At 63.9% G+C, this 23,896-nt stretch overlaps 1 protein-coding gene across 6 annotated transcripts in view; it reads left to right on the top strand.

Annotated features, from left to right (window-relative positions):
* PLCH2 (phospholipase C eta 2) overlaps window positions 1–23,896 on the top strand; it is an 82,757-nt gene that overhangs the window by 36,176 nt on the left and 22,685 nt on the right. For 4 of the 6 annotated variants that reach the window (XM_046661182.1, XM_046661183.1, XM_046661184.1 and 1 more), the window contains exons 3-5: window positions 18,792–18,938; window positions 21,064–21,307; window positions 21,518–21,647. In XM_046661182.1, the coding sequence (XP_046517138.1) occupies window positions 18,792–18,938; window positions 21,064–21,307; window positions 21,518–21,647 (521 nt within the window). Of the gene's footprint in view, window positions 1–16,566; window positions 17,094–18,791; window positions 18,939–21,063; window positions 21,308–21,517; window positions 21,648–23,896 lie in introns of those variants that run through there. The other 2 variants (XM_046661185.1, XM_046661186.1) reach the window with 2 other exon arrangements.

Below are 23,896 nucleotides of genomic sequence, written 5' to 3'. Positions count from 1 at the left end.
CACCCCTGGCCCCCCTGACCTGTGTGTTCACACCCTGGCCTCCCTGATCTGTGTGTTCACACCCTGGCCTCCCTGAGCTGTGTGTTTATACTCTGGGCCTCCCTGACCTGTGTGTTTATGCCCTGGCCTCCCTAAGCTGTGTGTTCACAGCCCTGGCCTCCCTGGGCTCTCTGTTCACACCCCTGGCCTCCCTGGGCTCTCTGTTCACACCCCTGGCCTCCCTGGGCTCTGTGTTCATACTCCTGGCCTCCTTGATCTGTATGTCTGCACTCCGGGCCTCCCTGAGCTGTACGTGCACACCCCCAGCCTCCCTGAGACACTGCCTCCTACCTGCTAGTTGCTCAGCGCATTGCCCAAGTCTTAGGAGGAGCAGAGTCAGAGTTAGAACCCGGCTCTGACTGTGGTGCCTGGGAGGGATGGACAGTCACTCTGAGTCGGGCAGCGGCTGAGACCTCATGGGCAGACCTTGTGCTCTTGGAAGGTGGCACCCTCTGGCGTCTCTTCGCGGGTCAGCAGCCAAATCTCCCTGCGAAGATGGTTTGGGTAGGGGTGTCACGGAGGCAGTGCCCCTGCCCCCCAGCCTGGCTGTCCATGCCGCCTGGGTCTAGATCTGAGGAGGCCACTCAGTAAATGCTTAGCAAGAACAGACTGTGTGCCAGGAGGGCTCTGGGCACCCGGGTTAGCAGTGGGCGGCACAGCTCTGCCCCCAGAGGGCCCCCAGCCCCACTCCCCACGCAGGCACACCCCCTGCAGAGACCCGTCTCCACGCAATGGTCTCTACGTGATGGTCTTGAGGCCAGTTTCGTTCCCCTCGTCAGCCTCTTGTGTCCCAGAGTCTCAGTGGCTTCTAATGTCTGCACTTACGCACCAGCATTCCTCTGGTGCAAACAGTGATTAAATCAGGGCTGTCGCAGTGCCCGGTGGTGGGGCCGGCTGGCTCCTCACGCTGGGGCTGCCTTTCCCCAGGACTGGGGTGGCACTCAGCTCATTTGGCAGGGTGATACAACACCCAGGGTGTTCCAGGCTGCTTGCTGAGCCGCTGCCTGGCGGCGACCGGCCCCTCTTTGTGGAGTGGGCCCTGAAGCCCCTCCCGGGCGTAGAGGCCCAGTCCGGTCTGGGGTGGAGCTCTGGACGGGCTTCCGGGATGGTTTTGGTTGGTGTGGCCCACTCCATGTGCCAGGAACCTCCTGGAGGCTCCGCCGTGAGCCCTCTGCGGCCTCTCCCAGGGTGGCCTCGCCTTCCCCTGTCACGACACGTTCTCCACTAGTCTTAGCCTCTCTGACTTGTTCACTCGGTTTTGTTTGGAGACACATGTGCTACCACCAGGATTTTTAAGTGGTTTCCGCTCTGCTGATGATCGCTAAGTAGGTGGTTACCTGAATGTGCGATGGGGGAAATTGAGGAATAATTTATACACAGAATTGCATCGTCGTGGAAGACCCGGGGCAGGCAGCATTTGGAGGACGATTTCAGGGGAGCACCCTGCGACAGGCTGTCCATCCTTGGCACAGTGATGGGGCAGGTGCTGCGGCCGGGGAGGGTCCCCAGGCAGTACCCTGCTGCTCGCTGTCCTCTGGCTCCTTGGTGCTCTGAGTGTGGGGCCTGAGTTGGGTCCTGGGCAGAGCTTTTCTGTTCACAGTGAGGGCACCCCGGCTGGATGCTCCAGCCCTGTTCCAGCCCCTTCGTGCCCTCAGCCCCCCACCTCCTGCTCTGGGCCCACCCAGAAGATCTCTGCGCTTGGTTGGAGGCCCCCAGCCCTCCAAGGCCCCTGCTCTCCAGTGAAGTGGGCTCATCTTTCCTGGGCTTTGCAAAGGCTGCAATGCTCTGGGGCCCCTCCTCTGCCCACCTCCTGGCTTGACACACAGCAGGTGCTTAATAAACATTGGCTGACATCTGGGGGTGGGGAGCGGGGTGCAGAACAAGTGGGAGGGAGAAAGGCGGGGAAAGATGACATGGGGTACACCCAGGTAGGGGCTGAATGAATGGCCCCCCCTGGCCCGTGATTGGGTCCAAGGCCTGCAGGCCTGGGAGCCTAAGGCAGGGGCTGGTTTGCATGCACATGCTTCTAATTTCAAGGATTTATGCTTCTAATTTCAAGGATTTTTGTGTTTTTAGTCGATGCCATGGCTTCCCATCCCCACGCCCAAGGTGGCACAGAGTTGCAAAGATGGCTGCTTGGGCATGTGGCACACTGCACAGGCCAGCGAGGCTCAAGGGGGTGCCCTGGTCCTGGGGGGCTGGTCTGGCCGGCTGTGGGGCTCAGGCTGTGGGAAGGGGTGGGGCCAGGTTGTAGGCAGCTCCCGACAGACCTTGTCTGGGGCATTGGAGGCAGGGTGTCCCTGGGTGGGCTGGGCTGGTGGCTGTGTGGCTGCATTTGCCCTGGAATCTGGCCTGCCTGTCTTGGTGCCAAGCTGGCCGTGGCTCTGCCTGGCTGCCGGCACGCGGCCGCGGAATCTAGGTCAGGCTGGTGCAGAGAGGCAGGGCAGGGCAGCGAAGGCAATGCCTGCTCCCGCGGGCTCTGTCCAATGGGGCTGCCGCAGCTCCGGGCAGGGCCCTGACCAGGTGACCTCGGCCAGGCCTCTCCTGGTGGCGCCCTGACAGGGGCTGCAGGGCTGTCCTGGGGGGAGTGAGGAGGATGAGTGCTGTGGTTGCAGGTTCCACTGTTAGGGTGAGTGCAGTCTGTTTGTGTGGGGAGCCGGCCCCTGCGGCCCTGGCCATGTGTGCATGGCTGCGACCACTGAGGCAGACAGAGCCTTTGGAAGTTCCTCATCCCACCTGCTGTCTATGGCCTCCACTCCTTGCCAGCCCACCCATCCTCGCCTGAATCACCCCATCCTCCCAGTCTCTCCCCACTGGTCTGTCTATAGTCCAGGGCTCTGGCTGGCTCCCACTTTGCTCTGGGATTGGAGCTGGTTACCACCTCAGGGCCTCAGCTCCCCTCCACCCCAGCAGCCCTTGGGGATGCTCTAGGGACGATGACCACCCTGGCCAGTAGGACTCCACCTCCCCTGCGGCCACCTGCCTCCACGGACCCCAAATCCAACTGTTCTTGCTTCCAGGTGCCCCCTCTTGGAACTCGGCCTGCACTAGCCATGATGTTCGTGGTGGCACCTCACTGCTGCCCTTCACGCCATCTCACCCCCACAGCCTGTGGTCACTCCGGGCAACTTTGGTCAGGCTGGGGCAGCTTGTGGTCAGGCCAGGGCAGCTGTGGTCACTCTGGGGTGGTCTATGATCAGGCTGGTCTGTGGTCAGGTTGGCTCCCCGTGATCTGTCCTCCTCCCCAGCCAGGCTGTGTGCTCCTCTGTGACCTCAACCCCAGGACCGAGCTCATCACTGGGGGTGACTCCACGTGGGGATCTGGGCTCGGGGAGCAGGGGATCTTTGTATGGGGGCCATGGTGGGGCCCAGACGAGAGGGATGTCCCCTGGCTGGCCCCATGTGCCACTTGCCTCTCCCTCTCCAGCTGCTTCCTGAGGTAGGAGGTTGCTCAGGCCATACCGGTGTGTTGAGTGTGTGTCAAGAGTGGTAGAGTGGGCCCGACTGCTCCCAAGGCCTCCAGAGTGGCTTAATTTCTTGACAGAAGCTGTAACATTTACAGAACTCTTAAACCAGGCAAGAAAGCACACTAAATTGGCATCAATCTTGAATAATTAATAAAACTTCCCAGGTGTGGCTGCCGGGCCGTGTGTCTCTCCCAGTGGTGGGGCTGTCGGGATTGTGTCGTCACCCAAGGGGTCGCCTTTCCGACTTTGAATAGGTGCTCAACGCTTTGGAGAGGTGATCGAGAGGTGCCGTGTGAGGCTGGGGTGGGCTGTGGTGCTCACACTCGAGAGGGCACAGAGGCCAATGTGGCCATGGGGGCTGCCCGCCTGCAGGGAGGGCTGTGGGGTTGGCTGCCTGGGGTCAGGGCCTGGGTCCTGGTCTTGGCTCTGCCTCTGCCTGGTTACGAACTCTGGGCAAGATCCCTCTGCCTCACTTTCCCTATTTGAAAAGCAAAGAAGTTAGACCCGGTGGTCTCTGGGGGCCCTTCTAACTCCGGCATTCTGAGGTGGCCTCGGAGAAGCAGAATTGGGGACACGCCAGGGGCCGCTCTGCTGTGCTCCCAGGTCCCCCTGGTGCTGGTGGGTTCACCGCAGAGCCCTGCCTGCATCTGGACTACGGCCGTGACTGGCAGTTTATTGCAGCAGGTCAGGGGGAGCGTTTCCTCAGAGACTCATGCAGGACAGAAGTCGGAAGCTGGACTCCAAGGTGCTCAGTGGAGGCTCCGAGGGCGTCAGTCTGCTTCACTCCACTGGGGGGAGGCTTCCTGCCCCTGGAGATTGTCCAGCAAAGTGGCCGCTGCCACCCAGCTGTTGGTCAGGGCCCAGGGCTCTTAGGTCCCCTCCTCACACGGCAGCCACTGAAGGGAATATCAACTCGGACCTTTGTTACAAGAAGGCCTGGCCTCAGCTGGGCCCCCACCTACTGCCCGCTGCCCCCTCGCTGCCCTCCAGACCTTCCTCCATGGCCCCAGCTGGAGGCTCCAGGGTAGGAGGGGTGATGACTCTGTCCCCAGGGACGGGGAAGCCCCTCCCTCGTAACCCGAGGGAAACGGACCTGATCCCGAAGCAGGGGTGCAGGCACGAGGGAGAGCGAGGCGGCAGCTGGGAGGCAGCGCAGGCTGCAGAGGGCACTTTGCAGGGCCTGGGAGGGTATAGGGCTCCAGGGCACGAGACACCCATCCCAGAGGAGGGCTCAGACAGGGGCCCCACGTTCACGCCCCTGTCACCTGATGGCATTTGTTTATTCAGTCCCCTCTTCAAACAAGAAGAAAATTAAACTCCTGGGGGGCCGGCAGGCCCTGCCTCCACGACGTGCATCCCCACCCACCGCCAGCCAGGCCAAATGCTCTCAAAGATGGAATTTTGCTTAAATGCCCAGAAAGGAGATCAGAATCTTAAGCAAATTAACATGTGCGGCGGGCGGCTTTTAATCACCGCCTTTAATCGCAGCCCAGAGCGGAAATCGTCTCCCTGGGCTGCGAGCAGTGGGCAGGGCCGGCGACGCTGATGGATTATTCATTAGAACGTGGACTTGGGTTTCATCCGGCTTCTCCACGGGGAGGGCTCAGGGGCCTTTCCTCCACCCCAGGAGGACTGGCTGGGTCCTCAGAGGGGACCTGTAGCCTGCACGCCCTCTGCGTCATCCTCACTCTCGGGTCTGTCTGCGACTCTGCTTCTACTCTCCCTCCCTCCCTCCTCCCCCCTCGCCCCTCCCCCCCCCAAGCCGCAGTTTCTCCTCTTAGGAGATTTCGGGGCTGCTGGCCCTTCCACAGAGAGGCCTGCCAGAGCCCCCCTCAGCTTTCCTAGCTCAGCTGTAGGACCCCTCTGGCCATTGGGGTCTCTGCCAGCCCGGTGGACGCAGGCCCAGGGACCCTGACTGCGCTAAGCAAATGTGTGACCAGTGTGGACGCAAGAGAGTCACAGTGTCAGCTCATGAGTGAGGGTCCCCAGAGCCCGGGCGGTGGCCGCTCTGTCCATGTCTCCATGAGTGGTAGTGAAGGGAGGAGAGCTGCCCCTTTAAGGGGGCTGGGCAGTGGGTCCTTGGGGCCTTCCGGGCATCCAGGTGGTAGTGTGACAGCTGATGTGGCTCCCCTCCCCCTCCACACCTGGGGGCCTCACCTGGCAGGAGGTGTCACACCTTGGGGTGGTGGCAGCTCGGAGGGCCCCAAGGAGCCTCAGGTCTCTTGCTGGGGCCTGTCACCTGCCTGCCCATCCCAAACCCGGGCTCCTGCATCCCCATAAGCCTCCCCAGGCCAGCCTGTGGGCTGCAGGTCAGCCCCACCGGACGGGCCTGCAGGCAGAAGCAGCAGCTTTCAAAACAGCACCCGAGGGATGGAAATCTCTTCCGCTGGTCTGGGAAATGTTATTTCCCTCAGATGCTGGATGCAGCAGGTCAAACCAGAACACAGCCCGGGAAGAGGCAGGCGTTGCTGGGCATCAGCTCTGAGTGGGGGCTGCTCGCTGCAGCAGACTCTGCTCCCTGCTTGGCCCCAGCAGGACCCTGCCCTTAGGCAGCATGCCCTGGGGGGAGGTGCTGTTCTCCCATAGCCCCAGCAGACCCCACCGTCCCCCAGACCCAAGGGGCTTCTGCAGGACCGTCATCGAGGGACACGTAGGGGGAAGCAGGGAGGGGGCATAGGAGAGATGGGTCTGGGTCTGTCATCAGGGGCTCCTGGATCCCTGTTGTCATCATCCTGCACACACACCCTAAAGCACAAGGGCAGCCAGTGCAATGTCACCCTCGCCACCCCTAAAGCACCCAGCCTTCTCGGGAGACCCTACTGGGGTGGGGTGGCTTGTCCTAGACCCAGCCCACAGGATCTGGAGGGAGGCTGTGTGTAATGATCAGAAGGACCCTGTGGTTGTGGGGGGCTGCCAGCCCATGGAGGACACTGGACTCCTGAGGCGGGGATGTGCAACTACCTCCTCTGGTAGGAGGGCTGGCCTGGAGGGCAGGAGGTCAGGGATGGCTGGAGGGTGGTCCCGGGAGACCCTGCTGGCGGAGTGGGCACAGCATCACCCGCCCCCTGCCCCTGCTTCCAGCTTCTCAGCAGCTGCTTTCGACCCCCACCCCGTGCACTGCGGGCTGCGATGGGTTAAGGCAGGCGGGGCTCCCGCGGGAGGGGCGGTCCTGGCGGCGGCGCGGGTAGCGTTGATCGTCCGTCGGTAGGGCATGGGCGCAGCGCGGGAGGTACCCTGGCTCTGCTCGGGTGGGCACGGGCACACTTGGGGCCAGCGCACTGCCCGGCCCCCCTTGGACCACGCTGGTAGCAGTGGAGGTGGCGCCTGAGGGCCATGGAAGAGCCCGGGGGCCCCAGCGGGCTCAGCCGGGACCAAGGTAAGGGGGGCACAAGAAGCTGGAGGAGGAAGGCTGTGACTGTCCCTGCAGGGAGCCCAGGGCGGGTGCTGAGCTGCCATTGGTGACCCACTGACCCTACACAGGCAGTGCTTGACCCCCTCCCCAAGGGGTCTCTTGGTCCACCCCATTCCCCCCAATACCCACGCATTCCCCCATACCCCGCACCATCCTCCCCGGCATCTCCCTGCGAGGGGTGGAGACTTCCCGAAGGACCGTGAGAGGAGGTACCCCTCTCCCCCAGCCGACACAGTCCCCTGAACTCCACCCTGCCCCCAGCAACACCAACCTCAGTGTGGGGGGCTTAGATTAGGGGTGTCCTGGCCTGTGGGACTCTGGGGGCTCACCTGGTCCAACCCCACCTGCCCCTCTCATCTAGGGCTGTCGAGCGGTCCTGAGTGTCGCTCAGCACCATGGACAGGGCAGCGGCCGCCTTTCCCTGAGGGGCCAGCAGTCATAGCTGAGCCCTGGAGCTTCCAGCCCTGCCACCCAGGGTGGCAGATTTCTTGCTCAGAATGCCATGCTGTCCTGACATGGGGGCCCGGGCACTGCCCTGGGCAGACAGTACCGATCAGCAGGGGTGGCAGGAGCCCTCCGAGGCTGCCCAGGTCTCCCTGGTACCAAGGAGTTTGGGCGCTAGAAGGGGCTGGGTGCCTGGTGTCTGGGCCCATCCTGCAGGGACCTGATGGGGCAGAGCTTCTCCCAGGCAGAGTCTCTGTCTGCTCCCAACGCAACACTTGCTCCGGGCCAGGGCTGGGAAGAGTCAGAGGGGGAAGGAAGCCAGCATCGTGGCTGCAGCAGGAGTGACTTGGGCCAGACACCAGAAGAACTTCCTGAGCAAGGGCTGGGATCCCAAAGAGAGTAGGAACTTGCCTTCTGGTGACTTGTCTGGATCCTGGCTGTTCTGGACCCAGTTTATTCTGCCCTCTGATTGGCGTGGACGCAGGGGAGGGGCTGGGGAGCCTGGGAGAGCATGCATAGGGAGCAGGGGCGTCACTGCTGGGTGGACTGAGGACGGGTCCCTGGTGACGCGTCTGATGAGCTGTGTCACCACCCACCCTATCTGAGCCTCTCGTGGAAGAGCTGGGCAGCCTGGGGTCACCTTCATAGGGTGGCGGTGAGCAGAGTGTGCCTGGCCTGTGTGGCTGCTCCGGGAACGCCTGTTTGCTCCCGCCCTCCCCTCCCCAGCTGAGATGCCCTTTATGAATGGAGGACAGTGTGGCAGGTGTAGATGGGCTGGTGGTGCAGACACTCCTGGCGTGGCTGTGTGCTCGGGCCACCCCCAGGTATACTCACTCCCTGACCACAGCCCCCACCCCAGTGCGGAGCAGGGCTCCCATGTGGGGGGTGGTCCCTGGGGAGGGCCTGGCCCAGGACGTTCCTGCCTGTCTGGCCTGCAGAGACCTCCATGGAATCAATAGCCCTGGACCGGCCCAGCCTCAGTCAGAGCCCCTGAGTGCAGGACCTCTGCCTGCTGACCGCACAGGGGCTGGCTGCTGCCATGTGGCCCCAAAGCCGCAGGTCCAGGGAGACGTGACACACCCAGGGTCTGCAGCCAGCGAGGGAAGAGCTCTGTTCTTGGAGGGGAGGGTGGCAGGAGCAGAGTAGCTGCAAGCTCACTGTCTGTGCCCTGTGCTCTGGGCCGAGGGCTCAGCCAGTCTTGAGGGAGGAGATGTGGCACGGCCCTACCTGCTGGGACGCTCCTGCCTGTTGCCCCTCCCGGGGAGAACGGTCTCAAATGTGCAGCTGAGGACGGAGCAGATGGGCTGGAGTCTTGGGTCCGGCCCTCCATCTGCACAGCTAATGGGCTGATGATGACGGTCTTGCTGCTCTTGGCACCTTTCTCCTGGAAAGCCAGTGGACGGGCTGTGTTGGGAAGGGCCCCTCTCCTGGGGCAGGGTGTGTGTGCGGGGGGTGCAGGGGACCTTCTCTGGTGCTGAGGCTGGGGCCCCACGGGGTGGGGGCATCGAGGAGGGGGATGAGTAATCGAAAGTGCTGGTTTCTTCCTGGGACTTTGCTTCCAGCTCGGTGTACGTGGGCTCTGCCGGCTGGACAGACTTCCTATGTGGGAAAGGCCGGTGGGCGTGGGCCTCCCGGGTAAGGGGATGGATGCCCTCCCAGGATGGGGGGGTTTTCTCTGGCTCCTGGGAAGCCGTGGGGAGAGGAAGTCTCCCGCCTGGGCAGCCCCCCACCAGCCAGGGGCAGTGTGCTCTGGAAGACCCAGGGCGGAGCCTCGTGTGCTGGACGGTCAGCCAAAGTGGGGGGGAAGCTGCTCTGAGAGTCCACCTGCTGAAGCAGCACTGGGGGCCCATGGACCCCGTCAGGCTCTGTGTCCCCAGGGCGGGGGACCCAGGTGGGGTGCCTGAGGGCGGCTCCATCAGCAGGCAGGTCCTTAGGAGCCACGATGGAGCCCCTGACTTGGAAACAGTGGCCACACTGCCCTGGGGTCCCCTCAGCCTGCTCAGATCCAGGGTCCACAAACATGCTGCCAGGTGGCTCGGGGGGGGCTCGATTTCACATTGATTGAGAGCCGGCTTGGCCTCACGTCAGCTGAGCTGTTGCTCCCTTTAAAAACTCCCTGGGGTTCAGGCCTCTGTAGTCGACCACAGGCTGGGGTTCGGGTGGCTCCTCCTGAGCTCCCTCCCAGGTCAGCGGCAGTGAGTGTGGGATGGCATGGAGGGGAGCCAGGGTGAGACCCAGAGAGGGCCTACCTGGCCCCACAGGGCAGGAGGCAGGGACAGGCAGCCAGCCCAGTCTCCAGGCAGGAGTAAGGTGGGGGTCATGCGTGAGATGTGGGAAAACTTAGGATGTCAATCCTAGAGGGCCTGGCCCGGTTCGAGAACATCCTCTCCATGCTGTGGCCCCAGGGCTCTCGAGGAAGCTGCCTCCTGCCTCTGAGGTGGCCCTGGCAGGGAGGGGCACCGGGCCCAGGATGGATGCACAGGCTCAGCCTTCTTCTGTTTCCTGTCTCCTCCATGGCTCTGTGCCCACTCTGCCCGGCGGCCGTCCAGCCCTGCCAGCTGCTGCTCGGCCTCCCCCGCGGCCCGGGTGGGTGGGGGGTGGGGGCAGGGCCGGCTCTGCCAATGCCTCAAGGACCCCTCCCTCGGCGCTGCTGCCCCTTTCTCTCACTGCAGGAGTTTCCTCTCTTCCCCGCAGGCAGGCTGGGCTCCATCTGGTGACTTTTCAGGAAAGTGCCCCCACCCCCTGCGCCAGCACTGTGAGCCTCTCTCTTCCTCTCTAGCTACTCCCTGGGCACTCCCCAGGGCTCTGTCCCTGTCCCCGATGTAGCCGAGTCCCTGCCTCCAGGAAGCTTGGCTCTCCCAGCCTCTGCTCAGTGAGTGCGCGGGAAGTGAGTGCTGGAGCCCGATGGGAGTCCCGGCATGTGACCTGGGAGCACTTGCAGGAGCAGGAGGCCTCGGACGCTATTAATAGCGGCCTTTCCCACAGGACTGTTGAAAGTGATTAATACACCACCTTGGCTGTGCTGGGACTGGGACCGCGGGAGTGGCTGGGGGCTGGGAGGGACCCTGGCTGAGGCTGGGACTGGCCCTGCCCGGGTTCGAGGAGCCCTGGGCTCTGCTGAGCAGGCAGAGGAGGGCCAGATGTCCGGATCCTGCCTTGCTGAAGGCCCCAGGCCCCAGTGGCACTCGGCAGGTTGCGTGACAGCGTGGGGGCCCACTGCACGGGAAGGGGCTTCTCCAGGGGGAGGATTCTAGGTGCTGGACACCCCCAGCCTCAAAGAACGTTCCATCCACTCATGCCCACTGCCACAGGGGCTGGGACAGCTGTGGATGGCTGTGACCGTCACAAAGGCTTCTGACCCATCACTGCCTGTTGGGTGACTTCCAGAAAGGTCTTGCTGGGCCTCCCTTGGGCCAATCCTGCAGGAGCTTAGGCCATGAGTTGGGGATGGGCCAGGCTGCAGCCGTCCTTGCCCAGAGCCCAAGTGCTCAGGGGCCTCTGTGCGTAGGTGGGAGGTGCAGGCTCAGGGCTGGTCAGTTGGTGTGGTGGACAGGCATGGCTGGCCACCAGAGACTGTTGCCACCCTCTAGGATACTAACCATCCCTGGTTCCCTGGGGTCTGAGTGCACAGGCCAGGAAAGGGCAGGGTGGCCAGAAGCAGCCAAGAGGGAGAGCAAAGTCTGGCCGGCCCGCCCCCCAGGCTCCTCTGGCCCTCCTTGCTGCCAAGCTGGGTGATGCTGGGCGATGTTGTGAGGCCAGGTCCCCACCCACGAAGCTCTCATTGCTCCTGCTGGAAGCCAGAGCTGGCTGCCCGGTGGAGAGGGCCGCAGGAAGGGAAGAGCACATCCTGGTGGGTGGAGCCTCTGGTGTGGACCTTTCTCCCCTGCCTGGTCCCCCGCCCTCCTCCAGGCCTGTCTGAGGGCAGCCCCAGGTCTTGCTGACCTGGCCAAATGACCCCCAGGCTCCACTGCCCTTGCGTGATCCTCCAGCCAGCCCTGGCTCCCATGACCCCCGGGCACCGGGCACAGCAACTCCGGGACCCTGGCTCGGGGGGGGGCCTGAGGAAGCCGACTCACACTCCCTGATAACATAAAAATAGTTAGAAGACGCCCAGACGTGGGGACGAGCTGCTTCTCAGACGTTGAAATAATCTCCGCCATATGTGTGTGGGCCTGTCCCTCCCTCCTCTGGGGCGCTGGCCAGGGGCCGGGCTGGTCCCCCGTGGTTGCGCCGAGCCCGGCGCGGTGGCTGAGGTAGGGCAGCCTCTACCTCCTTCCTCTTCTCTGCCCAAGCACTGTCTGAGCACCTACCCTACGCTGGGCTCGCCGCAGCAGAGCTGAGATGCAGCGTGGAGAGGAGGGACCCCGGGGCTGCTGGGGAGGCAGGCAGGGGCTGAGGAGGTAGAGGATATAGGGGGCTGTGGCAGGGCCAGGACCAGAGGAGCCTCGGGACGCCCTGTCCCACTGCTGCTGACTGTTCTAAGTAAAGTGGACACGGGAAGGGCCCCCTTGAAGTTCCCCCAAAAAGGCAAAGACGTGTTGGAAGAGGAGGAGGCTGGAGGCAGACAAGAAGGGTCAGGCTGCAGGGAGTCCGGGGCCAGCAGCCCGCAGACAGGCGGGGGATGTGCGCCTAAGCCCGGCCCGCACCTGTCTGCTCATGAAGGGGCACTGGTGAATAGGGCATGTGCGAACCTCACTTTGGGGAGGGGGCCCGGCGGCATCTCCAGGGTCTGCCTGTGTGTGTGCGCGGGAAGCCTGTGGGTGTAACTTGTGGGTTTTGTTGGAGGGTTAAATTGATTTTCCAGCTCCCCCCGGGGAGAGGTGGAGATGCTGACTGCCGCTGGCCTCTTGTTGCCGTGTTAGGACAAGATCGATCTCCGCCGCAGAAACAAAATTAAACCAACGTTTCCCGGCTTCCGACAGCCAGCGCGCTTCCTCTTTGGAGAAGCTGCTGCCTGAGTCCTGTGGCCACCACTGTCCTCTACGGGGCGTGGGGAATGAGGATCGAGGGGCTGGGGGCGCCTTCTGACAGATAGGGGTACTGAGGTGCGGAGATGGGTGAAAGCTGCCTGAGGACTCTGCTTCCTGGCACCTGCCAGGCCGGGCCATCTGGGTCAGCAGTTCAGACACTGTGCAGGGGCCGAGCCGAGCAGGGTCATAGGCATATCCCCTCTGGGGTGTCCATCTGGGGTCGAGGGCACTGCAGGCCCTGCAGCCCACAGAGCTCTCCCTGTGCCCTCTCCCCACCTCAGGAGGTGGCCCTGCTCGCTGCGTCTGTGCTGGGCACGTCGGTGTGCCCGGCTCCTCTAGGACCTCAGCTAGAGGTGTTAGCACTGGCTGGAGGTGGCTGAGCCCTGGACAGCTGGGCAGCAACAGCAAAGCTGGTGATAGCCGTGCCAGGCATTGGCTTCATGCCACCTCCCAGAGCTGGCTTGGTGGCCTTGGCACTGGGGGTCCAGCCTGTGCTCACTAACACCAGAGTGCCTGCTGTAGGCCAGTCCTGGCCAGTGAGGGACAGAACAGGACCGGACTGCGGAGGTTGCTGCCCTGGAGCACCCTGGCTCACATGGTGTGCAGGTGAATGCGAGTGGACCTGCCAGGCAGCCTCGAGGCTGCCACAAGGAGCCTTGAAGGAATAACTGGGTCACAAGGATCAGGGAAATGAGGGTGCCTGAGGGCTTGGAGGGGGCCCCCAGGGTGTGTGGGTGCGTGCAAGGAGGAGGGGTTGGGAGCAGCGTTTGGGGGCCAGGCACCCCTCTCCCGGAGAGCCCTCCTGCCCCTTCCAGACCAGGGCCTCAGGCCCCCAGCTGTTCTGGCCTGGGGGCGTGGGGTGGGCTCTGTAAGGGTAGCCTTCTGCATAGCCTGTCGGTCAGGTGTGGGACTTGTGAGGGCCCGGAGGCCAGGGGTGGCTGCTCCCTCCCACCTGAGCCCCTGCAGAGCTGGTGGCTGCAGCTGGCTCAGCAGCTGCATCAGGTGTTCGGACTCAAGGTGGGGGAGGAGCAGGGAGCAGGGTGGCCACCTGACCGAGGTATGGACCAGGGTTGGGGCCTGGGGCCTTGTTCGTCAGCCTTCCCTGGGGACTCAGGACTGCTGGTGCCTGACCAGGGGCAGGCAGGGTGAGAGTGGGGCCTGGGCAGTGAGAGAAGTGTACCGGGTGGGGGTAGGCTGGTCTACCTGTGGGGGTGGGTGAACCCGGCCCAGGTGTGAAAGGTGCCCCAGGGGCCCATTTGTGACCCCACTAAGGAACTGGGGAGGGGCCGGGCCCTTCTCTGGCCAGGTGTTGGCCAGTTCTGCTCTCAGGCAGCACCTGGGGGGGTTCTCAGGTCCCAGAACCTAGGCCCAAGTGTGACTCTGAGGGAGTGGAGGGTGGGGCCGGTTCGGGTGACCACATGTGGACAAGGGGTTCTGGCTGGCATTGCCTACCTGGCACCTTTGGGGAGCTAATAGGGGGTGGCAGGCAGGGTGCCACCCACTCTGTGCTGGTCTGCTGACCTTCCCCTTTGCCGAGGCCCAGGGCTGTCCACAGCTGCACCAGAAGTAGGGGTGCGAGCTGGGGGACGGTGGGAAGGGAGGGGCCCCTTGCGTCCTGGTTTAGGAGGCTGAGCCGTCTGGGTTTGGGGCCTGTCATGTGTTCAAACCCAGCTTGGCAGTCACCTGGGGCCCTTGCATGCATCCAGAATGCTCAGCTGCACTGTGGGGGTGACATGGCCACCCCCAGAGCTGGACACTCCTCCACAGTGTCCTGTGGCCCTGGGGTGCCCTGGCTTTGCGTGGCGGCTGCAGTTCTGCAGCCACCTGTGTCACGCAGTGTCGGAGGCGGGGAAGAGGTCACCCAGGTCCTCTGGGCAGTAGAGGGGTCTCGCCGGCAGAGCCCTGCATCAGGCCAGATTAGCCAGACCTTCGTCTGCCTGGCCAGGGGAGGATTATAGCCCGGGTAGTGGAGGAGGACTCAGAGTCCGGGTGCAGGGGCCGGGCCCACACAGTCTGTGTCCCTCCCAGGAGTCCTGCCCAGGCAGATGGAGCCTCCACACTCCCTGGCTGATCAGCTGGTGGCTGAGAGCCCAAGGGCACGACCCAAGGATGGCAGGGGCAGGCCCGCTCGGGGGCCTTGGCGGGGGTGGGCAGGAGGTGAGAGCACCACCGCCCAGACTGAGGCCAGGTGAGGGAGAGAAAAGAGCAGGTGTGACCAGGTGTAACCTGGGTTCGAGGAGCTGCGGGCTTTGGGCAGCAGGGAATGGCCCAGTGTTGTGGAGGGACGACTGATGGAATGGGGGGCAGTGACCACAGCAGGCGAGGTGGTGGGGAGCGTCACCGGGCCCAGGACACCAGGTGTGGACCACTGGGCCTCGTCCAGGCTGATCCCTTGGGCCTGCCCTCTGGTCCAGATGCTCCCCGGCTTTCTGGTTCCCCTCCTCTCGGACCCCCGGTGCAGACAGCAGATGGCGATGCTGTCAGGGCTCCAGCAGCCCTGTCTTCCTGGGGATGCCTGGGACTCGTCCCCTTTCCCACTCCAGAGGCTGAGGGCTCCCTGGTCCGATTCCACGCAGAACTGCCTCCAGCAAGGGATGAGTCAGTTCCTCTTTGGCAAACGGCTCTGGCATTTGGCTTTGAGTCGATTACTTTGGATCCGGCCGGGTGTTCCCTGGTTCTCTGTGGTCAGCCCAGGACCAGGATGTGCGTCGCTATCTCCTCGGGGCCTGTCACCTCCCACCCTTGCCAACCTTAGACACAGCAGCTGTTCCAGCCTGCCCAGCCTCTGGCTCTCCTGTCCTTGGCTCTGTGGCCCGGGCCCGGCTCCTCCCCTCTGTGCCCAGGAGGGAAGGGTGGCTGCCCCTGTCTCAGCACAGCCCAGGAGTGGTGGGATTTATGGCGATGAGGACAGGGGGCTTTTGTGGGCAGCCCAGCCCTGCCACAGGCTGCCCCTAACACAGGGACCTATGCTGTCCCTGCCGTGCCTGGGCAGGGGACACAGGTGGGCTAGGGGCTCCTGGGTCCAGTGGCAGGAGCACTCTGGGGTCCTCAGGACCAGACCCCAGTCCTCACCGCAGCTGTGACTCTGGGGTGGGATTCTGCCCCTTGGCCTCGGGCCACCCCTTGGCGAGGCTGACCTGCCCTGGCCCAGTGGCCCCTGGACTGCGAGAGGCGGCCGTGCCATCTTCCCTGTCTCTCCTGCTTACCTGCTCCTGCTCACAGTGCACTCAGCTCCTCTGGGCTTGGCTGCCCTTGTCCAGGCCATAGCTGGTATGGCCTTGACTGGGCCTTGTGTCCGGTCAGCAGGCAGGCAGGTCCTTCCTGGGCCTGGGCCTCCTCCCCCAGGCCAGGTCCATCATGAGGAGGGCAGTGGCCCAGGCCAGCCCAGTGTCCGGGGACAGAAAGCAGCAATGAATGCACCCAGGCAATGGGCCGCCTCCACCCGGAAAGGTCAGGCTGGGGGCTGGTGCCTGGGGACTGCAGTTGCACAGCCAGGGGCCTGGAACTGGATGAGGGAGACAGGGAATGCTAGGCCCAGGCTCGGGGGACCTGCACCCTCCAGCCGGTGCTGGGAGTCACAGCAGAAGGGGGCCCCATGTGCCCCAGTCCTTCCTGAGCCAGACCTGGCAGGCAGCCTTGCTCCAGCTTGGCTCATGGTCTCCAGCCCACAGAGGGCTAGGCACTAGGGGGCAAGAGGCTGCGGCTTCTGTCCCACTTCCAGGCTCCCCAGGACGGTAGGAATCTACTCAGACCTCCCCGTGAGTACGAGAGGTGTGGGCTTGTCCTGGGGCTCAGGCTGGGGTGGAGAATGGGCAGCAGCCTTGGACGTCCAGCACGGGGAGGATGGTGGGGAGACCGCTTCCTGCAGGGCCTGAGGGTGCACCCTGGGGGTGGTCTCATGGGGGACCACTCGTCTGTCCTGGGGGCTGGTGGCCTGGCCAGTCCCCTCCTGGGCCCCAGCTGGGAGTTTCCTTGGCCTAAATCCTCTGGCCAGCTGGGCGGGATGCAGGCTGGGATTAGGGCAGGGGATTGCGCAGGCGATGGGCAGTGCGGGCAGAGGCGCTGCGGCTCCCCCACCCCCAGACCCTGCGACGCTGCTTCTTCGGGGACCCCTCCGTGGCCTGGCGGGTGGGTGGGTTGGCCTGGGGGCCATCTGGGACAGCAGGTGATCGTTGGGCCAATGCCAGAGGTGTCTGGGAGCAGCCCTGCAGGGGCCTCAGGGGTCTCTGAGGGGGAGGAAGACGCAGAGAAGAGAAAGGGGCCCGTTGGAGCCCTGTGCTGCCTGTACTGCCTGACCTGCTGCTGAGGCAGAGCGGGGGCACCCGCCTTCTCTGGGCTCTGTGAGCCCACACCTGGCCGTCGGATCTGGGCATGTCCATTCCCTGGCCATCTACCCCCAGCCGGACGAAGGGAACGGTAGCCTGCCTGTTGGAAGCCCTCCTCTGGGTCGGAGGGAGTGTGGCCGCATCCCCGAGGTGGCAGCTTGGCTCACTAGGTAAGGGGGCAGGCCTGCCTGGCCATCAGGGGCCTCCGTGGCCAGAGCCCCGCCCAGCCATGGGGGCCGGAATGGGGTGGGGGTGCTCCTGGGGATGTGAACAGCCTGGGGGCTCCCACCCTACCCCTGTGCAACCCTGTAACCTCCCACACCCTTGGGTCTCCCTCTGGGGGTCGTGGTGCTCCAGCAGCATCTTCTGGTCTGCCTGCCTCTCTGAACACCGCCTCGGGGCCTGGAGGCTGAACCTCAGACGGGCAGCAGGGAAGGTGAGGGTGCGTGAGTCAGGGGCAGGGAGGGGCTGGGGCCCTGGTGCATGTCCTTGCTGGGCACTCAGACAGTTCCGAAGCTTTCACCAAGGGGTCCTGGCACTTTGAGGGGTGGCAGCACCTTCAGCCCAGGGCGGTGGGGCCGGCATGTGGGGCCAACACAACGGCCCTTGGATGCAGGCGGGGTGCACCTCTCTGCTGAGAGACGTGGGCATGGGGAGGACGAAGCCTGCCGGGTGGGGATGGGAATGTGGAGTGTCTGTCTTTGGGGGGCCAGCCCACAGGAGGCCCCATTCAGGGCTGTCTACCCAACCCGGTCTCTGGTTCAGCTGCCAGACGGGGCCTGGTCCAGGAATCCTGTTCTAGGCCTCTGGGGCCTGGCCCTGTCACCATCTCCTGCCTCACCCCTCCCACCTGTTACCTGCATCCCAGCAGCCCCACCTGTGCCCTCACCTCCCCTGTCCCCTGTGGAGCCCAGCCTCCCCGTGTGCCCTCCCCCGGCACATGCGCTCAGGGTCAGAGAATGGCTTCCTCCAAGAAGTCCTCACTGGCTGGTCCCCTTGGGCTGGCACTGCCCATGGGCCTCCGCAAACCACCTGAGGGTCCCTCACTGTCTGGACCGCGTGGGGTTTAATGACTTGGCACTTCAGTGGATGGCCCTTTTGGGTCCTGGGCTTTTTGTAAGCAGGTGTGAGGGGCCCAAGAGGGGCCAGGACTACGCTAGCCTGGACCTCTGGAGCCTGCAGCCTCCCCAACCCAGGGAGCTGCTGTCCTGGCCGGCACCCCCCTCCCCTGGGACCTGGAAGACATGTAAAAGCTGGAGACAGGTGGCCAGGTGGACAAAGGAGGGGAGGGGAGGACAGAGGGGGTGGGAAGAGGCAGGTGGACCCCGTGGAGGGAAGAGTTTGGGTTCTGGAGCTCAAATCTGGCCCTGCACCATCCCAGGTCTGCACCCTAGTACTCGCAGAGTCTCCCTCCGTGGTCTCCAGGGGCAGATGTGCGTGGTGCCATCCTTATTGCTTGTAGGAGGGCTACTTTCCTGAAGATGCCACAGAAAGGGGGTGCAGGTGCTCCGGAGCAAGACCGTCTGCTCTCAGGAGTTGCCTATGGCTGGGCCAGCAGCCAAGCCAGATGTCGTCGGGGCTGCCGCCTGCCTGCTGCCCACCGGGGCCCACCCCATGCCTGGCACAGAGGCTTGCTGCACAGCAGCTCAGCCACCACGCACCTGTGTCTTCTCCTGTGTCATAGCCCTTGGGGCAGGTCATGGTGGCCGCTGGGTCTGGTCCAGGTGGTGGAGGCTGGGATGGGCAGGCAGCCAGATGGGAGCAGAGTTAGGGAGGAACAGGGTTCGGTCTGGGACCTTGCCTGGGCCTCAGGCTCCAGGACCACAAGGAGGGTGGCTGGGCAGAATCGGTTTGTTTCTCTGCGTGAACTCTGGCCCTTGAGCAGGGTCCCAGATTGAATGTGTGATCCGGGCCGGCACCTAGGGGTTGCAGGCAGCCCTGGGGGTCTGAGTTCAGCCCCCTGGTGGGTAAGCAGATGGTGGATGGGTGGTCTCTGCACCCCCTTGATCACGTGGAGGGGGGTGTGGGGCTGGGCTTCGGTGAGCGGTGGGGCTGCCGCAGCGCTCACCGGCGCCCTGTCTGTCTGTCTCTGTGTTGGTCATCCATCTGTGTGACGGGGTCTGTGGATGTCCAGTGGAGCGATGTATGAGTGCCATGCAGGCAGGGACGCAGATGGTGAAGCTCCGTGGCAGCTCCAAGGGTCTGGTCCGCTTCTACTTCCTGGACGAGCACCGCTCCTGCATCCGCTGGCGGCCCTCGCGCAAGAACGAGAAGGCCAAGAGTGAGTGGGGCAGCCTGGGGGAGGGGCCAGGGCCCCAGACCAGCACTCGGGGTGCAGGGACCCCTCCCAGAGCAGCCGCTGGACAGCGTGTGAGCTGCCAGACCCTGAGACCGGCAAGTCTCCAGGTGGCTCCAGGCGTGCCGCATGGGCGCAGTCGGCCGTGGGGTTCTGCGGTAACCTGTGGGTGCAGGGTGGGGTGGGGGCAGGGCCCCATGCCCTTCAGGGCCCAGACTCTACCACGGCCTGGCAGAGCCCTCTGGGACTGAGTGGAGACTGAGTGGCCCCAGGGCCCGGCCCTGTGCTTGATGCTGGGATGGGCTGAGAGGCAAAGGACCTTCAGTCCCGCTGGGGAGATAAGACCTGCTGCAGAGAGAGAGCACGCGGGCCATGCTGTGGGTAGGGCTTTTATGCCAAGGGTTGGCCCAGGCTGCCTGGGGCGTGAGCGGCTGACGTGGGGATGTGAAGGCTACAGGGCTGCCTGGAGTGAGGAGGGTCCTGAGCTGGAAGCATTGTGCAGGGGACACATGGGATGGGATCGATCTCTGAGTGGGGCACTGCAGGGACTGGACTAGGGGTCCTGGGGGTCAAGAAGGGACACAGAGTCCTCATGGGCAGGGAGAGGGGTGCTACTACCCCTCCTCTGGTTTGCCCGCGGGAGAGACCCAGGTGTACCAGAGCAGGTTGCCTCAGCCCTGTGGTTGCCAAGGGCACTGCCACTGCCACGGGGCCCAGGAGAGAGCCACGCTGCAGAGCTCCCTGGGAGGGCCTCCTGGAGGAGGGGGAGTGGAGCCCCTGTGCTGTCAGGAGTTCCTGCTCTGTGCCAGGCACTGTTCCCCATGCTGGGCATCCTGTGGGAACTTGGCTGACTAGAAGCTGGCCTTCGAGTGTGAGGTGGGCAACGTCACCTTATGATAGGGCAACCACGTGCTGAGTGACAAGAAAAATACAGAAGCTGGTGATAGAGGAGAGTGGGCGGAAGGGGATCACAAAGGCCTCTCTGGAGAAGGGGTGATTGGGCAGAAACCTGCAGGCTAGGACTCGGGGAGACCCAGTTGGGTGTTTAGAGCTGACTGTGGCCCTGGAGGGGTCCCCAGGAGGGAGGGACACACCTGCATTCTCGCAGGGAGCTGGAGAAGGCAGGTGGGATAGGCCCCTAGGTGGGTGGGCTCTGCATGCCTGGGGGAGGTGGGGGGCAGAGGGTAGAGGAGCAAGGCCATCCCTCACTGCAGAGGATGGAGAAGTCCCACTGTTACTGCACTGGACGTGAGGCCTCCCAGAAGGGTGCAGAGCCTGGCACGTTGAGCAGCCCAAGGCAGTGCCGGTGGCATTGGGAGGCAGTGAGGACTGGTGTGAGTGCGGGTGGCGGGCCCCGGCTGTGCCGAGCCGAGGGTACCTGGCTCTCGGAGGGATGCTGGCCACCTGTGCCCTGAATGTCTGCGAGGGGGCCGTGCCATGTGCATGAGAACAGACCCTGAAGATGCCCTCGGAGCTCACTGACGCGTGGTAATTCAGCTTTTGCACGGAGGCTCCCCGGAGCCCTGGGTGCCGCGGTCAGTAATGAAATCCTTGATGGAGCCTGAGCCAGCGCTTGCTAGGCAGACCCCACTGCACCCTGGTCCCCGACCTGCTGGTGCCAGGGCTTATTACGGAGACGGCAATTACCTTCTCAGAATGGGGAGATGTGCTGGCCGGAGCCTGACAGGTGGAATTGGCTTGTCCAGGCTGCCTCACTCTGCAGCCTTGGCCAGATGCAGAGGCCAGAGCCCAGGGCTGCTAACTGGGGGAGGTGGCCCTCTCCCTCTTGGTGGGAGTGTGCCTTTCTTACACCCAGATGAAGGGGGCGGCAGGGTCAGGGTCAGAGCAGAGCGTGGAGGGGTGGGCTCCCCTCCCGAGCACACTTGGATTTTCCTTCTTCCACCCTGAGAGTCCCTTGAAACGCACCCCCACCCCCGCCTCAGATGGGAAGGGAACCCCGAAAGGGCACCGGCCTTGCTGCTTGGGGCTGAGTGGGGCAGCGTCCACCAGGGTGGAGCCGTTGCTGTGAGCCCCTCCAGGCTGTGGAGGGGGACACCTGGCCCTGGGGGGACTGTGACTGGTACACCCCCTACCCTGCCCCTGCCCGCAGTCTCCATCGACTCCATCCAGGAGGTGAGCGAGGGCCGGCAGTCAGAGATCTTCCAGCGATACCCTGATGGCAGCTTCGACCCCAACTGCTGCTTCAGCATCTACCACGGCAGCCACCGAGAGTCGCTGGACCTGGTCTCCCCCAGCAGTGACGAGGCGCGCATCTGGGTCACTGGCCTGCGCTACCTCATGGCTGGCATCAGTGATGAGGACAGCCTGGCCCGCCGCCAGCGCACTAGGGACCAATATCCTTGGGCTCGGGGGGCAGACCCCAGGGGTGGGTCCTTCCACTGTCCACCCTGGGTGGAGCTCCCCTGCCCCTGGCTGGGTGTTTGGGTAAGGAGAGGACGGCCGGGGCACTCAGGCTGGGGTCCCCCGACTCCTTCCTGCCCTGGGTGAGGGACAGGCCTGGGTGGCTCTGCTGGACCCACGTTGGCCCCTAACTCGACCCCAAAGTGGCTGAAGCAGACTTTCGCCGAGGCGGACAAGAACGGCGACGGCAGTCTGAGCCTGGGCGAGGTCCTGCAGCTGCTGCACAAGCTGAACGTGAGCCTGCCTCGGCACAGGGTGAAGCAGATGTTCAAGGTGAGGGCCGGGGCACGAGCCGGCAGGGACGGCACCCCTGGGCCTGTGCACGGGGTCTGCCAGATGCCTCCAGGTGCTGCCTCTTTGCAGCTGTGCCGATATCACTGCAGTAGCTCCCGGGGCCTCTCCAGGCAGGTGGACTGGGCATTTGAGGTGGGTGCCAGGTGAGAGAGGGCACCACCCAAAGGGGGCTTCCCCCTTTCCCACTCTTCCCCATGACTCCCCAGCCTTAATGGGGCCATCTGGCCCTGGTGGGGTCCCTGGTAAGGTCCCAGGCACCGGCATACCCGTCTTTTGGGCAGCATCTCTGATTACCTACCCTGTGCGGCCTCCGGGCGACCAGCCACCCTGGTGTTACAATTTATGAAAATGCATCCTTCAGCTGAGTGGTGGCCTTTATTGTCTGTAATTAGTTTTTCTCTTTCCAGAACCCCTGCTGGGCAGGGGAGAGGAACATGGTGTCAGCAGGTCCTGATTTGGGGCGGGGAGGGGTGAGCAGGCAAACCTGGCCCTTGGGCCTCATGGTCTTGCTGCAGCATGCAAAGAGGGTTCTGTGAGCTTGAACCAGGCTCCACACCCCAACACACACATGCACACACACACACACACACAGGTGACCGCTCCACCAGACATGGCCCCGGGCGGCTCCCGCCTGTGTTTCATGATAGACGGGTGGTCGTGCTCGGCTGGAGCGAGTGGAACCAGCTGGCTCAGAGTGCTTGGGTCTGTGTGTGAATGAGGGGGCCAGCAGGATGCTCCCAGACTGCTGGCTGAGGACTGGGGGCCTCACAGGGCCCCTCCTGCAGGCCCCGGCGGGGCAGGGCCTGCCTGGGCAGCGAGGAGCTGGCAGACAGCTCAGGCCTGCGGATCAGCCCCCAACCTGCTCCCTGCCTGCCCGCCTCCAGGGGCAGCTCTGGGGTCATCTGGCCCTTCTGGAATGGTGAGCCTGTGCCAGGGGCCAGGCAATAGTCTGGTTTAGGGCATGGGGTCCAGATTGGTCTCCGAGGCAGGAGGAGAGATGAGCGCCCCTCATAGAATGGGGTGGGAGTGCCCGCAGGCTCCTGGGGCAGAAGGTCCCAACTCCTGCTTGAACAGGCTTCTTGCCAGGACCTTGGGGGAAGTCCATGCCCACCTGCCCCTCCTGTAAGGATGATGGGCCTCTCCCACAAGGGGCCCCCTGACGAGCCCTGTGACCAGTCCCAGATTACCTCAAGGAAGCCTTGGGCAGTGGGGAGAGACCCTGCAGCCTGAGGCCAAGGTGGGGCAGGCTCCAGGCTGGCTCTGGAGAGAAGTGAGCAGGGGGCTGTTGGCCTGGAGCTGTGGACCCCAGACCCTGGGGAGCTCAGACCCAAGCAGCCACTGTCCACGGTGTTTGGGCCAGCAGAGACGGCTCTGGGCCTTGAGCTCCTGGGCCTCCCTGCCCTGCACAGCTGCCCAGGGGAGGGCCGACCTCCAACCAGGCAGAGGAGCCCTGATAATTAGCATCAATTTGGTTGTGGAGAAATCTCAATATTATTTCCACCACCTGGAATTGTCTAATCAAGAGAGAGATATGTGTAGTGGGTAAAGAGTGGTTTGAACATAATTTCATTAAGTCTAAGATGACAGTGGAATGTAGGCCAGTCCCAGCGTGGCCCTTGGGCCTCATCGCCTAATAAGCACCCTGGGCCAATGCAGAGGCCTGGCTCAGCAGAGGGGTCCAGCGGGCGTGTGTTCAGCGGCAGCTGTTTCCATTTGTGGAAGGAAAAGCAGGCGCTCGACTGCCTTGGGAGGCGGCGCTGGGGCTGGGGCTGGGGGTCAGATCCATCCTTTGGGTCTCCTGAGAGCCCCGTCATCATAAAGTGTTGCATTCGGGTGGTGAGCAGGCAGCTACCTGGCCCTGGACTCCTGGTTATGGCACCCAGCACAGAGCCTGGTGGAGGCCAGATCACCCTGTGGGCTGGACACTTGACAGATTGGGCATCTCTGCCCAGCTCCAGCCACACCCCCTGGGAGGGCTACCAGCCAGGCTTGGTCCCGAGGACCTTTTGACCTGCAACACATGCCCTGGCTCGGTCTGTCCAGCCAGCTCTCAGAAGCAGGGCTACCCTCTGAGACAGCACCAGACACACCAGGGTCACTTCATCTGGCACCTGCTGGGCCTGCATGCCAAGCTAGTCCCCTCCCAGCCTTGGCATGGGTGCTCGGGTCCTGGAGGGAGATGCTGGGGCCCTGCTGGGTGCCCATCTCAATGCCAAACCACAGTGCCC

This window comes from Equus quagga, chromosome 5, assembly GCF_021613505.1.
Source record: "Equus quagga isolate Etosha38 chromosome 5, UCLA_HA_Equagga_1.0, whole genome shotgun sequence".
Lineage (NCBI taxonomy): Eukaryota > Metazoa > Chordata > Mammalia > Perissodactyla > Equidae > Equus > Equus quagga.
Note: the sequence above shows the minus strand (reverse complement) of the source record. Positions and strands in the feature narration are given on the sequence as shown.